Source organism: Diadema antillarum, unplaced genomic scaffold (assembly GCF_040938485.1).
Source record: "Diadema antillarum isolate AM-2024a unplaced genomic scaffold, OU_Dant_1.0 seq00001702_RagTag, whole genome shotgun sequence".
Lineage (NCBI taxonomy): Eukaryota > Metazoa > Echinodermata > Echinoidea > Diadematoida > Diadematidae > Diadema > Diadema antillarum.
The window spans coordinates 411,562-428,407 of record NW_027272392.1 but is presented as its reverse complement, the minus strand read 5'-3'; the positions used below and the strand labels follow the sequence as shown (position 1 = coordinate 428,407).

The 16,846-nt window shown below is 37.5% G+C and overlaps 2 protein-coding genes across 2 annotated transcripts in view; one reads left to right on the top strand and one right to left on the bottom strand.

Annotated features, from left to right (window-relative positions):
• Window positions 1–386: 386 nt before the first annotated feature.
• Window positions 387–11,376, bottom strand: LOC139711781 (AP-3 complex subunit sigma-1-like). Its single transcript, XM_071623635.1, has 6 exons — window positions 11,238–11,376; window positions 7,365–7,456; window positions 6,139–6,250; window positions 4,810–4,881; window positions 3,719–3,826; window positions 387–1,047 (listed from the first exon to the last, which is right to left on the bottom strand). Exons 1-6 carry the CDS (start codon window positions 11,304–11,306, stop codon window positions 937–939), a joined length of 564 nt encoding a protein of 187 aa, XP_071479736.1. The 5' UTR covers window positions 11,307–11,376; the 3' UTR covers window positions 387–936.
• Window positions 11,377–15,537: 4,161 nt separating this feature from the next.
• The window catches only part of LOC139711782 (CTD small phosphatase-like protein 2-B), a 63,711-nt gene continuing 62,402 nt past the window's right edge, over window positions 15,538–16,846 (top strand). Inside the window, exon 1 of the mRNA XM_071623636.1 lies at window positions 15,538–15,557. The gene's annotated coding sequence lies outside the window, so the exon portion shown is untranslated. The remainder of the gene's footprint in view (window positions 15,558–16,846) is intronic.

Genomic DNA, 16,846 nt, shown 5'->3' with positions numbered 1-16,846 from the left:
TCAGAGTAAAAACATTCATTGTGATTTTCAACAATTGATCCCTGCTGTAACATAGAGGAATGTGTTCTAGCCACACTATGGCACATAGCTACCTTAAAGGGAAACTTCATTTTGTGTTGTAGTTGACTTTTAAAGGGAGAGTGGGATCTAACACACAGAAAAGTAACAGTTTCATAATTTAAGTCAACTGAAATGTAGGAAAGTGTGATATTCATCATGCTCATTTGTGCAAATTAGATTAGGCGATGAATGTCTTCAATTCTCCTACTGGTTTGTAAAGGAAAGAAAGAGAAACAATTATTATATATATATATATATATATATATATATTCTTTTTTTTTTTTTTTTTTTTTTTTTGCGGTTGAAAATCCAGCAACTACCCCCCCTTTAATTTCTTCTTATTGTGATCATGCCAGAAAGGAAAATGAAATTAAAACTTGTGAGGCTATGACATCACCCTCTCATCTTATTTGCATACAATGATGTGACTGTGACTGATGTCACTCTCACAGAAAATACATGACACTGTAAAATTCTCTAAATTTCTTGCCCAATTCTTCTGATTGTTCTGCTTGTCTTTACATTAATCAGTCAACTTGAACATGGAGCGAACATTTCAATTGAAGTCCTACCCAAATGCAACCTTTAATCTGGTATGCACGTATGGAGATGTACATAGCAGCATGTGTTTCATGGGACCAATGACTAATCCCTTCACACAAAGGATGCCACTGGTGGAGTGGTAGTAACACCCCTAATCTACCGGTACTCCCACAAATGTATCCTTGTTTAAAGGGACCACGATCACAATGACACTGCTCCCTCCATACGCCTGTACTTACATATCATATATGTTTCTGTATATATGTATAGTCATATTTATATATATCTTCTTTTTTTAGTTTCTACTTTTCTTTGGACGTAACAGGGCTGACATCACTTGAAGGAGGGCAGGTTGGGCAAGCTGATGTTGGGTGTGGGAATGTTTGGCAGGTTGATGTTCTTCACGGCTGCTGCTGCCCGAGCAGGTGCCGCTGATAGACCAGCCTGTATGGGAAATGAAGAGATAATGAACATGACATTGATGACATTGATGACCAGCAACAATGATACCAAAACGAAATCAAAACCAAAACCACAACTGCTGCTGCTAGTAATATTATCTATACTGGGACTACAAATAGTAATGCTTTTACTACTACTGCTGTTACTGATATGACTGGTACTATTAGTCATTGTACTAATACTGTTGCAACTGATAGATCAGCCGGTATGGGAAATGAAGAGATAATGAAGATGACATCGCTGACATCAATGACCAGCAACAACGATACCAAAACAAAACCAAAACCAAAACCACAAATGCTGCTGCTAGTAATATTATCTATACTGGGACTACAAATAATCATACTTTTACTACTACTGCTGCTACTGATATGACTGGTACTATTAGTCATTGTACTAATACTGTTGCCACTGATAGACCAGCATGTATGGGAAAAGAAAAGGTAAGTGATGATGAAAATGATGACGACAACAAACATACCACAACAAATATAAAACCAAAACTACTAATTGCAACTGATTGACAAATTGCCCTACATCGACGTAAAAAAAAACTATTAATACTGCTGCTAGTAATATTATCTATACAGGTACTATATTAGTCATCGTACTTCTACCACTGTTGTCTGCAATACTGTTAGTACTATTACTTTTACTACTGCTGCTACTAATGCTACTTCCACTACCACTGCTACTATCACTACTCCTACCACCTCCACTACCACGAACAATCACCACAAGACTTATAACTCATTATATTTTGGATCAAAAATTTATCCTCTGATGATTGGTTGAAAGAGCTTCACGTGATTACAGGTATTTTCAGCTATTCTAGAAAGTTGACAGTCCATAAAGTACTATTTGCAAAATGATGTCACAAAGCAATTCTGAAATTGTGCGCAGCTTTGAACCATCAGTCTGTGAAATGTAACAATTTCTAACAAAACAATTGTGACGCCACAAAGCACTTTTGACATTGCGCACTACTCGTACTGTCACTCTGAAAATGTATCAATTTCCATGAGCACTGCTCGTACAGTCACTCCGAAAACGTACCAATTCCTAACAAAGCGATTGTGACGTCATAAAAACAATTTTGACATTGCGCAAATTGCTTTGCACCGTGCATCGCGTCGCGCTTGTCAAATGTAACATTACATCACAAAGCAGTTCTACATCGTACGCTGCTAGCTAGCTGCATGCTTGATAGTCAGTGTACGACCCCTTCAAAACATCGCATCCACGTTTACGACTTCTGGCTTTGCATTTCCCTCATTTTCCTTTTTTTTTTTTTTGGAATTTTTGATCAAAAATATAAAACAAATATACTTTGCCTGATTTCGAGTTTCTTGTTAAAACTATAGGCCTCGGCGCCTCCAAAAGAACTATTCACTTTGGGGCTGCGCCCCTCAGTGAATAGTTCTTCTAGAGTCACCTCTGCCCATAGTTTTAACAAGAAACTCTCAAGGCCAAGTATATTTGTATACTTAGCACTTCTTCTCTTGTACTTCTCATTGAAATTGAGAGTATAAAACGTAGGTAACAGAAGGTAGCATCTACTCATCCCTCTTGCTTTACACATATATGGGCAAGTCCAAGATAATGTCCCCTCAGGTGCTCAAAATTCATCTTGATTTAATCTAAAAATTATTGATATCATGTTGTAGCCAAAGAATTAAATTGTATATTTCCAGCATAGAAAATATTGAATTATGCAAATTTATGCAAGAGAAACTGCCTTAATTTGCATAAATCAAAAACAAACCTTACGTATGGGACAAATGAAAAATATTCATCTAAAATCAGCTGAATTTGTTCTTGACCTAGTTCCTTTATGGACATGACCCCTGTATGAGCTAGTATAATTTCCAATTGGTAAGAGAAGGTCAGCAGATTAATTATGCAAATTATGCATTTTCCCAGAACGACGTGTCCCATACGTAAGGATTTGAGTATGTTTTTTAAAGTTTTTTCTGAAGATTTCTAACATTGACCAATCATACTTTAGGAAGTTCTAACTTATTCATTTTAACTCCAGATCAGCAAAATTAAATTTTGAAATTTCATAAATCCTTAATTAAAGTTTGCCTACGTATGGGACATTACATGCAAAGTAAATGGGAAATCCTCCTTTTGACATGGATGCTATATTTCCCCATGATGTTGGTGAGTGGCATCAGAAGATTACACTTTCATGAGAAAAATATTTGTACAAGGCCCCTGATACAAATACTTCCCAACCAGAATATGTGGAAGAGTGGTCCATGGTCTGAACAATGTAGTTTCAATGTGAAGGTCATAGCTTCAATACCTGCAATGGTACTTTTAATAGGCCATTGTTTAAGATGCTTAATCCTCAGTCTCCCTCTTTACCCATCTCTTTGTGATTGGATTAAGAATGTGTGTGTGTGCCATAACACAGCCCAACGGGAATACTTTTTACGTCCTATATTTAGCCTTACAAACAAACACCCACCCCCACCCCCCCCCCCAAAAAAAAAATACATACACAGACACACACACACATACTCACACACACACACACACACACACACACACACACACACACCAACAAACACGCAAACAAAAACAAAAGTTGATGCAAACCCCTACAAAGAGTCATATCCGGTTGCCATAATGATCCTGGTCTTACCTCTTGCTTTTCCAGTTTGCTCTGCTCTTCTATCCTTGTCAGGATTTCTGTCATGTTCGTCTCCAGGACCATTCCACCCATGACCAACTCAGCCAGGATGTGATGCACCTGTGTATCAGAGGTCAGAGGTTGGAGGTCAGAAGCATTACAGATGACCTTCAGTAACTCAAGTGAATGTTCACTTTTTTTTGGGGGGGGGGAGAGGAGGGGAGGTTTTTGACATCTTGTGCATAATCATTTTCATTTCATCATCTAAAACAATTTTTGTGTCTCAAATCTGATGAACTTTGCCAGTCATATCTTTCTTAAAGTATAATTCATGAGTATACACAACAATTGTCACATTTTTCTGTAACTAGAATTATACACTTACAAAATCATGAAAATTTGATAACACTCTTGAACACCAAGTTAGAAACACCTCAGCCAGGGCCCTGTTTTACGAAGAGTTATAATTGATTATATAGTTGATTTCATTCATAAGTCTATGGCAGCCTGTGTGGTAAGGGAACTTACAATCGATTATATCTTTTGATAAAATGGGGCTCTGGTCTAGAACATTTGCACACTGCACCATTGATGGAAAAAGGAAGCAGTACAAGCCAGCTGACAACACACTTTGAAGGAGCTTTTATTTTGTCCCTACATCTGACTAACTGCATTATCATGATATATTTACAAGCATAATATTTTGCAAAGCAGGACTTGTGACACAAATTTACAAGTGCTGGTAGTTGAATTTGGGATCAAGAACCATAGTGATGAAATGAGTGCTCAGCATCTCTGTTAAAAAGTTAAGTTTTCCACATTGGAAATGATAAACACTGCATTTCTGTCATGGGGGAAATATTTACACCAGTTGTAAATTTCACATATAAATCAGTCAGCTTGCAAACTTCACAAAAATAAAACAATGTGATATATATTGCATACCAATGTCTTTGTTCTCAATCTCTTTAAAGTATACATATTTCAAAGTTGATGGTTTGCAATTAAGCAAATACACATGAACCTAAGACATGTATATCTCAGTAAATGTCTTCAAGGAGTATTAAACATTTGCAAAAACAAAAACTATCACATGAACTCACCTTATCAACATGAAATATTAAGTCAAGCTCGCACACATTTTCAAAACACTTGTCTAATGTCTCTACAAACACCTGCATGACAAAAAGAAAAAAAGAAGAGTGACACATTTAAGAATACTGAATTGAAAAAAAGAACAATGAAGAAATACCATAAGTGGATTCCTAAAGGACAGAAATTGCAATCTTAATAATTGTTATCCAACTGCTCAAGGGGAGAAGTATTAAAGTTTGTTACAAAACTACATTATATTCCTTCATGTTTTTCACAACTCTACAAATCTGTTACACGCTGCACATGGAATATCAATATCATAATCAAGAGAGAGCAAGCATATAGAATGAAAGCCTTATCCAAGAATATGTAGTTTACTCCTGAAACACTATGTATATGTTTCAATCACTATTGACCAGCATCTCAAGAATCAAAGACTGTATGACAGCATATCTTTAAATATATCTTTTTACCATCTGACTACAAACAGCTAGGCTCAGAGACTGAATGGCCTACTTGAAAGTTGTATCAATTAATCAGCTTGTCTGGAGGACATGATATCACCTTGAATAAAAGCCAAGTACTGTTGAACATGACTGCCTCATCAAACGGACATTAAAAAAAAAAAAAAGTATGCTTCCGTCTAGTCATGAGTAATCGTATACGAATAGCGATTTGAGAACTGGCAAAATCTCTTTAATTGTGCTATTGTAGGATGGAATTACATCTATCATTATGATAACTTGATTACTCATCCCATCCCATACCAATAAATTTCCTTAAAAAGAAAAAAAAAAAAAAAAAGAAAAAAAGGTAATTTGATGAACAGACAATGTAGGGCACAGAATCATGGATTTACACGGTATCTCACGATGATCTTGAGCAGTAAGTAATTTCCCTTTGAATACATATCACAGCATACGTTTGTAGGTCTCACGTATGAATCAACCTGTACAAAGTCATACTTCATGTGATACAACAGTGACAACATTCTGGATCAAGATATCTCTTGGCAACATTCAAACAAAATACTAGAAAATGTGATTTCGGAGTTATATGCTTCAGAAACTGATGTTTCACACAGAGGCCATTATTGCTCAAATGGTAGTGAATACTCATACAGAACACATGCTACATTCTCTTTTAAACTTTGAAACTCAGCGCAGAGAGAGAGAGAGAGAGAGAGAGAAGAGATGAACACATAATTTGCACTGGACACTATTGTAGAAAACAGTGCTCTGAATCAAATAAAGCTCCTAAATCTGCCCAGACACTAATAGTTTAGAAACTGGCATACACAAGGAAAGCCAGATTGTGTAAGCAAAACTAGTACTCACTTGTATTAAATCTAGGATGCCAAGTTCGCTTTCTGATGAGTCGACGCAGAAAACAAAGTAGAGTGTGGCATAATGCCTGTAGACCAGCTTGAAATCTTCATTGCCTACGATCCTACAACAAAGCAAAATTAAAGATGTACATTTGAGACTTGATGCAATACATTCTAGTTCTTCTCATATGAAGTTGTAACTCAGACTTTTCAAAATTTGGCAGGAGTACATATAATATAAATGTACAAGGTACTTGGGTAACAGTTTTATACTGTATATGCCATATATTTAGCGAGTCTACTTTTTCACAGATTGGGACTTCCTGACAATTTTGCAAGTGTTTAAATTTGCGATTGTGGAGCACAGTACTGAATGGAGAAATGTATGCATGTCACATTCATGCCGAGATAAGAGTTGATATTTTTGTGTGTTTTTAAATTCACGAATAGCACCCGACTCGTGAAATTCACAAAAATAAAAACCTCGTGAAATATTTGGCATTTACAGTACATTGTACCTGAGGGTGTGCTATCCCATCACAGGAATCTCAGTAAGATTAAAAGTGGGAATTTCCCCAAACATATACATTGACTCAGAAAGATTAGTGATACAATTCAGTAAACCTTTAAGAATTGGCTGCTCTACTAAAAAAGTTATGAAGTTTAAAGCATTGAACAGTTCCCTGTACTTCCATCTGGAGAGGGTGGCACATGAAATGAATCAAAACTTTTAAACAATAGAAATCACATCTCTTAAGTGCATTGTGAAATTTTCCTTATATCTTTACCGAGCGTTTCACAAATCTTCTGTATTGGCTAAATCAACGTACAAGTATGTTTGGGAAAGTCCCCCATTAATGACCATTATAATTTGGGTCTTTACTGAAAATCCATTAGTGGTAAGTAGAGGTTACATCACATGCTATTACAGCCTTGCAAATATACAAAGTCTGTAGAAATCTAACACTTTCTGCACTGTTTTCCTTGAACAATAGAACAAGCATGTGTACAGATTGATACACAGTCTGTCTATCTGTGTATCAGATATGAGAGTGATGTTGTGAAGCTCTATGGATGAGTTTCAAGCTTGTTGTTTGTATAATACATGATTAGCTTATCAGCTAATCGTAGAAAAAGTATTGATCTTTGTGATCATGCTATCTGGCCAATGAACAATCAACTTGCAAGAAACAAACAACATAAAACATTGCCTTGATCAATATGACTTTAACTTACATGCCACCTTCGAGAAAATTGCACACATTGTCGTCTCGCTTGGACACCAGGTGGAAGGTTTCCCTAATTATCTGCTGCTGCTCATCTTCATTCTGTTTGGGGATTGAAGAATACAACAGACATACACACATGTAGGAAAGGAACACACGGGTTACATATAGTCAGGGTGTCCAACCTCTGCAGTAGGTAGTAAAAAAAAACATGTTTTGAAAGCAAACACCATATTTTGCTTTAAGGCATGGGGAACTGTGCAAACTATGCATTCTAAATCATATTACAGAAAAACATTATTTTTTACTAAACAAAAATCTTCTTGATGAAGAAAAATTATACAATAACATCATAATGACATACACGTACATAATGTGGCCTATTACTGTAAAAGTGGATACTTTCATGTGACTAATTTTTCACGCTCGGCCTGGTAAGATGAGTTTCACATGTTTTTAATTTCGCAGAATCAAGACATCATCTACTGGAACATATGGCAAGCAAAAATATTTGCGTGCTTTTATTTTCGCGCTAGTTTCTGGTTGCGCGAAATGCGCGAAAATTTCAACACCACAAAAATGTCCACTTTTACAGTAGTTGACAGCTTTGCAGTGTACATGTATATTCCTTCTCTCAAGACAATTTGCCCCAGTTAAGAAGCAGTGCGAAAAAAAAAATATTGGGATACGTGTGTCCAGGAACAAGTAGCAACTTTAAACCATACTACAAATTGTATACAAGAAATGTTATCCTGCATATCAGAGTGAGAAATTTGGTGTATAACACATGAAGCCATTTGCTATGACAGCTACTTATAGAAATATGTGTATGTGTGTGTGAGAGGGATTTTGTTCCAATTAAGAAGTATATCAATGGTTCCTGACAGCTGAATTTTGGTCTTCATTGAATTTGTGTCTTAATCTATATTTTCATCTCTTTTTTTTTTTTTTTTTTTTTTTTTCTGGGGGGGGGGGGGGGTGAATTGTCCATACTTAAGCTTGACCATAGTATTTCAATTCACCTATCATACAGAACTAGGGATGATGCTAAGACAAACAGTTCACTTCTTTGATGGAGAGAAGGCTACACAATGAAGGAAAGAAAATCCTCCTGAGAAGCAAAATACATCAAAAAAAGGGGGGAAATGTAATGCACTGTAGCAATGAAATACTGACCAGTAGCAGATCAGTAAAATTTGAGAGAAATCTCACAAATATTTAAAGATATAGGGCCATTTGACTGTACTGTTCATAATATGACTTACATAGTATTCCCCATACAGTATATTCAAAGGACCTGTAAATATAATATGTACACTACATCCCCTTGAAGCAGCATTTGTCAGTGATTCTGCTTATCAAATGGTCATTTTGTGATTACACATCAAAGTTGCAGGTCTACACTTAATGACTTCACAAAAAGGGGGATAAAAATCAATAAATGGCATCTTAAATGTCAGGTAATATGACAACAAATTGACTTTAAATCAAATGTCAAGTTTTTGTCACATTATAAAGGCATTTCTTGTGAAGAAACACTTATTTTGGTTTTAAAAAAATTACCAAGAGAAAACAAAATTTCTTGAAATTGTCCACTTGGAAAAGAAAGTACACCCTCTACTGTAACGTTCATCTTCGAGAAAAGCTAAGATGAGACAATTACTGTTTGTTACCTTCTGCGTAGTTTAACAATAGTAATTGGTATATCTATGGATATGCAAATAGACAATCTACATTGTATGTACAATTGTAGGTACAGTAAGCCCAAGTACAGTTGTAGCTTTGACTTATGCTTGGTAGATGGGATACTATACCCTAGTGGAAAAAAAAAAGAGGAGAATTTCTAAAATGGCATAAAAAGGATGAGAGTATGTACCAAGGCTCTCCTTAGCATAAAAACAGCAGTTTTGAAGCAATCCATGATAGATTCTTTGTGGCCCCTCTACAGAATTTGGCTATGGTTCTGGTTTGGTACTGTACACTATGCCCTTGTGGGCTAACAATCATGGTGCAGTGGTAGAGAATATGTATGTGAGTGTTTTGCTGTGCATCTGCTTGACAATGCTCTTCCATTTCATTAATCCCATTGTCTTCAGTGAAATGGTTAAATCACATACATGTACTACGATATATCAAAACATAAAATATCAATTTATTCAGTCAAATGATTTGCAATTGTTTGGGCAATGCAAATATGGCTGTCTCTTAAATACAGTGCGGTGCGACCTCTGTAATCCAGCAATGTTGGGACCCATGCCTGTCCTGGATAAGAGATTTGGCTGGGATATGGGAGAAGCAATGTTTTTGTACATGTACATGTACAAAACCTGTAGCTGCTGACCCAGTGCAGTGGTAACTACAAGTACATGTAAGTAGGTAGCATACTACAGTACATTTTTTCATCCGACTTCATTCAACTTGCCATAAATCATTTTGTACATTGATATTTTGCTTCCATGTACTTGAAAGGGTCATTGCATTTTGGACCGCCAACTTCAATTTCAGATTGTTTCAGAACAGAGGCAGCGTACACTGCGATTGCTTGCAAAGAGCGAGTTGTTTGGAGCGGCGACATGCATGTCAACAATGATATCGATGCTTCCCGATGTTGATGACTAATTTTATTTAAATTTACATGAGTGATTGGAAAAAAATCTACTTGTAATGTAACAAGTAGACCTCTACATCCTGAGATTTTGTCGCAGTTTGGTTCAGTAGAATTTGAGATATCTACAGGGGCATGGATACAGCATAAAAAAAATTAATTACTTAGCCCCTTATTCTGGTACAGGAATAAATTACGTACATTTTGTACATAAACTCATAATCCAGGCCAGGACAGGTATATTGAGCAAGTTTTATAGACCTACAGAACAAGCTACCCATGATTCCAATAAAACGCCGTGCAAAATACCTACATACAACCGCTTGCTACATGTAGAACTAGAAGCTTTAGCGCACGGTTGAATCTTGGCATGGGAGGTCAAGCCTTGGTGCCGGGGCTAGTGTTTGTACTACAAATTGTAGGAATTTCATTTGTGAAATGAATTTTTCTTTTTGTCTTCACTGCTGTATGTGTGAACATGTCTGGATTGATGAAAATCGAGGTCAGACACGACAGCCCAGCTAAATCTAAATTACATATTAAGTGGTTTACTCAGTGATGTCCAGACAAGCAATGATAAATGCACAGCAATAGCATAGCATGCACAATTCCTATTTCTCCGGCCTCCACAGATGCAATGAATGTCTAACGTTACACTGGAGCTGTAAAACTTTATTGCTTGACGCCGCCTGCGTGATCATGTGATTGGCCCACTTACAAATCGGAAACCACTCTTGCAAGACTAGACTAGCTTAGTACGTAGCTCGATTTTAACCCTAAACTAGTAACAACGTTAATAGTAAAGTTAAGCCTACATTCTATGGCTATGCACTTGTGTACGGTATGCGGTTCTTAAAAATCCTGATGTTCTCGCCTTTCACTTAACTAATAATATTCAACTGATCTGCCCCTTATTGACTAAACTGATCCGACTCATTAGAGATAAATGCGTACAAACACCACTCGTCTCTCATCCATGGATCTCGCCGGGCCGGGTAGTGCACACCTAGTGTAAGGCAATAGGGGATAGGCCGAGCCATATATTACAAAATACTAAATAGATACGGTATGGACTAGCACAAGTTAGAAGTCTATAAGTATAACCATCAATCCAAATCGGCTGTACAGTGAATCGCTCGCGTAAATCCTTATATGTGGGACCACACAAACGCGCACTTTTAAACGCCACGGCACATCACACATCAGTCCAATAAACCGTTCAAATATGTCTTTATTATTACGGTAACTTGGTGCTATGTAAATACATAAAGAACTTACATAATGTGTATAGAACTTGACAAGTCTGGGCTTCCCATGGTTGTTGAAGACTAATATTGCCTTTATCATCTTGACGCGATTAATACCTTGTCCAATCTCATTGAACTGACTCACAGATGATAGGGTGGACTACTTACTGCTGACGGAGACGATATCAATCGGTGATCGGTTTGACTGAAGAATTCACAGAAAAGATTGAAACGATGTTCCTATCGATCACTGACCGACCCACAGCTGGGAGAAAGAAAGAAAGAAAGAGTGAATGCGAAATTAAAAGAAAGGGAACTTGTCACAACTCACAATCGTACAATCGTATAAAGATTTTAGGTCAGAACACGATGATAATCTAAGCTGATTAGTGATGTATATTACTCCCAATCCGAAAAGTTAGAGATCTCTTCTCCTACAGCAATTAGCAGGGGCGGATCCAGGAATTCCGTACGGGCGTAAAGAGGGGGCGCGTTTACAAAATTAAAGGGGGGGGGGGCGCACGCACCCCTACCCCCATTTTTTTCTTTTTATTTATTTTGTTTCAACAAAAAATAAGGGGGGGGGGGCGTGCGCCGGTTGCGGTCCTCCCTGGATCCGCCCCTGATTAGACTAGGCCTATTGTTCTACTGATATAAGCTAAGCTTCTCTATTTATCATTATCATATGTGTGCATGTGTGGGTGTGTATGTGTGTGTGTGTGTGTGTGTGTGTGTGTGTGTGTGTGTGTGTGTGTGTGTGTGTGTGTGTGTGTGTGTGTGCGTGTGTTTTTCTTAGGTGAATAATTACTGGTACAATGTATTTTTGAACGTTTACCACGACTTTCAACGGCAAATACATGTAACACACAAAAAAAAAAAGACTAGAAAAAAAAAACAAGTTGCATTTTCTAGAATGTTACTTTCTGGACCGCGGTGAAAGAGTGCTGAACAATATTCTCGCTTTAATCCCTATTTTAGCTCTCATCTCGCACCCATCCCTTCATTGAGACTGAGCTAGATATTCATATTAAACCAAATTTAGTATCTGACTCACAGAATATAATCTACCCTTCAGATTCCAAGGAACAATACATATCAATCCAACCGGAAATGAAACTCACCAGTCATGGTAAGGGGGAAGGGGGGTCAACGCTGAACTGCCATGCAACACCTGCAAGGGGTTATTACATGCACGTATTAAAAAAATAGGTCTTAAACCTGTTGAAACTATTTCTGTATAGTTGGACGCGTGCTTAAAAATAGCCAGACGTAGAAAATTGCATCAAATTTACTCATGTCATTGTAAAACTGCATGGTTCACTTTGATGGTGGTGATATAGTTATTATTATTACATTTATTATATCATTATTATTATCATAATTATTATTATTATTAGTAGTAGTAGTAGTAGTATCATTATTATTATTACTATTATCATTATTATCATTATTACTATTATTATTATTATTATTATTACTATATTATTATCTTTATCATTATCATTATCATTACTATCATCGTCATCATCTGTCCGTGCTCATGAGACCTCATACGATAAATATTGCAGGTGTTAACGTCCACGCCGACAACATCATCTGTTGTTATCATTCTGAAGTTCTTAGAGGAGAGCATGGCTACTAAATTTGAGATGGAAAGTCCCCATCATCAGCCACACTAACCCACGTTTTCATCAAATTTGCATTCACTACAATTATTTTGTGTTTAATTTTACCCTTTTAATATGTTCGGTTTAGCTTTCACTGCATGTAAATAAATACATGTATATAAGGTTCTAATGCCCTTGTACACGGGTTAGTATAGGGGCCCAGGCTATAGTAAGACACCAATATAATATTCTTTGGAACAGTCTGAAACAGCTGAGGGGAAGCCGACACTGTGTTTGGATTGTTCAAGTTACGGGAGTAAGGTGAATACTTTTACTAACAAAATACGCCCATCACCAAGTAATGTACATTATTTATTTAACATTGACACGATTTGGCGCTATCCAGCTATCCCCAAGCTAATGATCGCACACTTTATTGCATTATAGGCCTACACAGGCAATGCAGCTGAGCGCAGACGAGTGGTCGTTTAATAAGTACCTGATAGGTATTAACTACCTATTACATTTTATAGTATATATAGTCAGGCCTATACTATGATGATATCAGAGACTCCAACCCCAAGCACCTTCTGATCTGGAGATTCTCCTGCCCGAAACCCCTAGCAAACGGGAGACTCCGAGATGATTGTGTGCGAAGCGCGAAGTTCCTATAGGGTTCTAGATGTTCTCTGGTGCTATCTAAGGCTTATTTTTTCAACATACAATAGCAATAAGTAAGAAATCCTCTCCACCGGGAGACACAGAGCCAGGGCGGGAGGAATCAAAACTGGGTTTTCGGCGGGAGATCTCCCGTGGAAAACGGGAGAGTTGGAGTCTCTGTGATATCGTATATGCATGGTGAAAAGTAAAAGACCGCGCAAGGTCACGTGATGTCTCTCTCCTTATCACCAATTAAACAATGCTCTATATTTGTATATTGGATTTTTAAAAAATCATCACCTAGTCCTTGGTTCAAAGAGCTTCACTTGATAAATTCTAAATTACATTTTGGATCAAAAATTTTACTCTCTGGATAGTGATTCAGATTGGTTGAAAAAGCGGAGGCCCGTTAAGATGACCACACGGTTGAGCACAGCTTTTGTATTCTCATTTTTTTTATTATGCTGATTTCAGCATCATTTCTATAGATCTTGATGTTTTTATTAACATCGTAGCTTTTTTTCTTCTGTATTGTCACTGGAGTGGCTCCAAAGTTACCTGTTTTAAGGCCTATAGCTGTACACGTCGTATATATAAAATGCGAGAGAATGTATAGGGGCGGATCCAGAATTCCGTGCAAAGGGGAGGCGCCTTTACAAAATTAAAGGCGGGCGCACACACCCCCAATTTTTTTCCTTTTCATTTCTTTTGTTTTCACATAAACTGAATCCGGTTCCATGACAATTACTCCCCCCTCTGGATTCGCCACTGTAGCAGTAGCAGTTTTGGCCGTCGCAACTGAATCCGGTTCCATGACAATTGCTCCTATGCAATATCTGCACGCTAAACCAAACATAAATTCTACCCACAAACATATAACCCTTAATCCTAATCCTCGCATCAAACTAAAAACCTAAAACCCCCAACCCTAACCCTATGGGCCTAACCCGAAGTCCTCGGAGAAAATCAGACGGGAGCAACACGTCGTCGCAGGAGCAAATATTTTTATCATTGGTGTCATCACTGAATCCAACGCTTCAAACAGCGACTCTTAATTTTTCAAGCCAAGGATGATGAAATTAGTGAGCTTCCAGCTTATAAAAGTAAATGAAAAAAACAAACAAAAGGAAACAAAGAACGGAAATTTGAAGCACAAGCTTTGATCTTTATGATACGAATCAATTAAGGAATTAAACTTCATAATTTGATCACATTCTTATTTTGCAAAATATTGATTTGAAGCTAATAAACACTAAGCAACCAAAAATGCGCTGTTGGTTGTTGTTTTCCCCAAACACAAACAACCAATACAGAATGACAATTCAAGAGAAAACTGGCGAAACGGATAATATTTAGCTCGTGTCTGAAAATGCCATGAGCATGACGAAAAATTATCAAGGCAGGATGAAATATCTCCACATCACAGGTCTGGTTTCTCGAAGTTCTTCATCACAGGTAGATTCCACAAAATGGATACTTCTTTAGAATTTTTTTTTCTGTAAAACGGTGGAAATTCATGTTTTTTTATCTAACGTAGGATTAAGCCATCAATCAGGCCCATACTAGTAGGCTAATCCAACACACAGTTACAGTATATTTATGCTCACACTTCAGCACTGTACGTCATTCGGCAGTTCGCTGTTTATCTAAATTATTTCACGTCAGTTTATGACACAGAGCGAGAGACAGAATTTGCCGCGGATACAAGACTAGACTATTCCTGGCAACATGATATTTCAAATTTATTTGTTTTTTATCTTAAACTATTCTTATAAAAGAAAAAATATATTGAAGACGAAAATAATTAATTTTTTCTATCTTGAAATGGGAAATTTGAGCATTTGTGTATCTGGTATGCAGTATAATAGCCTTTAAAATTGGTAATATACGCCTGAACGACTAGTTTTCAGCTGTAAGTTTTCGCGTGAATACAAGTGCGCCAAGTCAGTGTACTTACCACTGTGCACTCGCGATGGCTTTGCTTTTACACTACTGATGATGGCACTATTGCAAACATCCGGGACATCGCAGTTCAAGCTATTTTCGTCGCGGGAACGCCGGAGACGAAACTGGAATGTAGGCTGGTAAGTTAGCATTTATCTGTTAAATTGCATGCTTACGATCGTTCTGTAGCGTCATGAATAACGGCTTTCTATTTGTTGTTTAATTCGAAATCATGCAATATACATGGTATAATGTGTCTTTCGGGGGATAGTTTAGAAAATCACAAACAATACTAATCGTTTCTCTTGAATCTTTCGCCGCGACCCTGTTACCGTAAACATAGACTGTCGTACAAGTACAGTGCAGTAATGTTGTGCAGAGTGATTCGGGCAGCCCATCTCTCATATCGTATTCAGTGCTCTCGTGCGGTGCATGTCACATGCATTCACAATCAGCCAAGCCACGACGATCCGCGCACACGGGGACACACGGCCAGCCAGGTTGTGTTTGCGTGCAAGCCGAAGCGCTCTGCTGCTGCTGCGAGGATGCCGTATTTTCAAACATGTATCCTCCCGCCATAACTAGAAACAAGTTTCTATGGCTCGAATTCTGTACTTGTGACAAGTGAAATGCCTAGTCGTGTTAGTCTAATTTACTTATGATTCATTTGTGCTCATACTGTATGGTGTTCTGGTGAGTTGACTCTTTATTTACCTGTATTGGTTGTAACTTCTTAAAATGCTGTGAGTGTGAGTTTTAAATACAAAATTAGAAGTTTTTTGGAGAGTCCTAACTTGACATTCACTCGGGAAGTCTGATTGAATTGAGAATGGCTGTGTATGTAGTAACAAACTAGAGACTAGAGTCCTAGACAGAAAGATCCGTCTGTCCGGAGGAGCCTTTTATTTTTTTGACGTTATCGCTCTCCTCCTTAGACAGACGCAGTCTCCGCGGAACATATACCCGACGACCAGATACAGACCGATCTTTCGGTCAAGTAACAAACCCACAACAATGCATAATGGCAGCTGAGCTGTGTCGTGCCGCATTTATCTGTAGACAGTAGAGTCTACTCTATACGGTACCTTGATAGAATTGGAATAAAAAGAACTTAGGCTAGGGTCTACATGTATGTTTCGAATGAAGAATATACATTGTAAATCTCATGAGTGTTGAGCTAACGTCTAATCTAGTGTAGTGAGAGTAATAAAACTGTAGTAGGAAACATGAATTTGAAATATTTCTAACATTGCGTGGACATGTTCAATATGTCAAATGGACAAAGATATGGCATTGTGACCTACATGTATGTGTATACAAGAAGACCTCCTGCTGCGTACAACATACATGTAGATGTGGCCTCTGAATAGGATGTGTTCTTGAATGGATATTGATTCCTGTCAATGTCATTTTACTGATCTAGTGAATA

Coding starts and splice junctions, on each gene's coding strand:
- LOC139711781 (XM_071623635.1), bottom strand. CDS start 11,306: ATGATAAAGGCAATATTAGTCTTCAACAACCATGGGAAGCCCAGACTT. Junction 3,827..4,809: donor TAATATTTCATGTTGATAAG/GTGAGTTCATGT, acceptor TCTGATACACAG/GTGCATCACATCCTGGCTGA. Junction 1,048..3,718: donor GCAAACTGGAAAAGCAAGAG/GTAAGACCAGGA, acceptor TTTCCCATACAG/GCTGGTCTATCAGCGGCACC.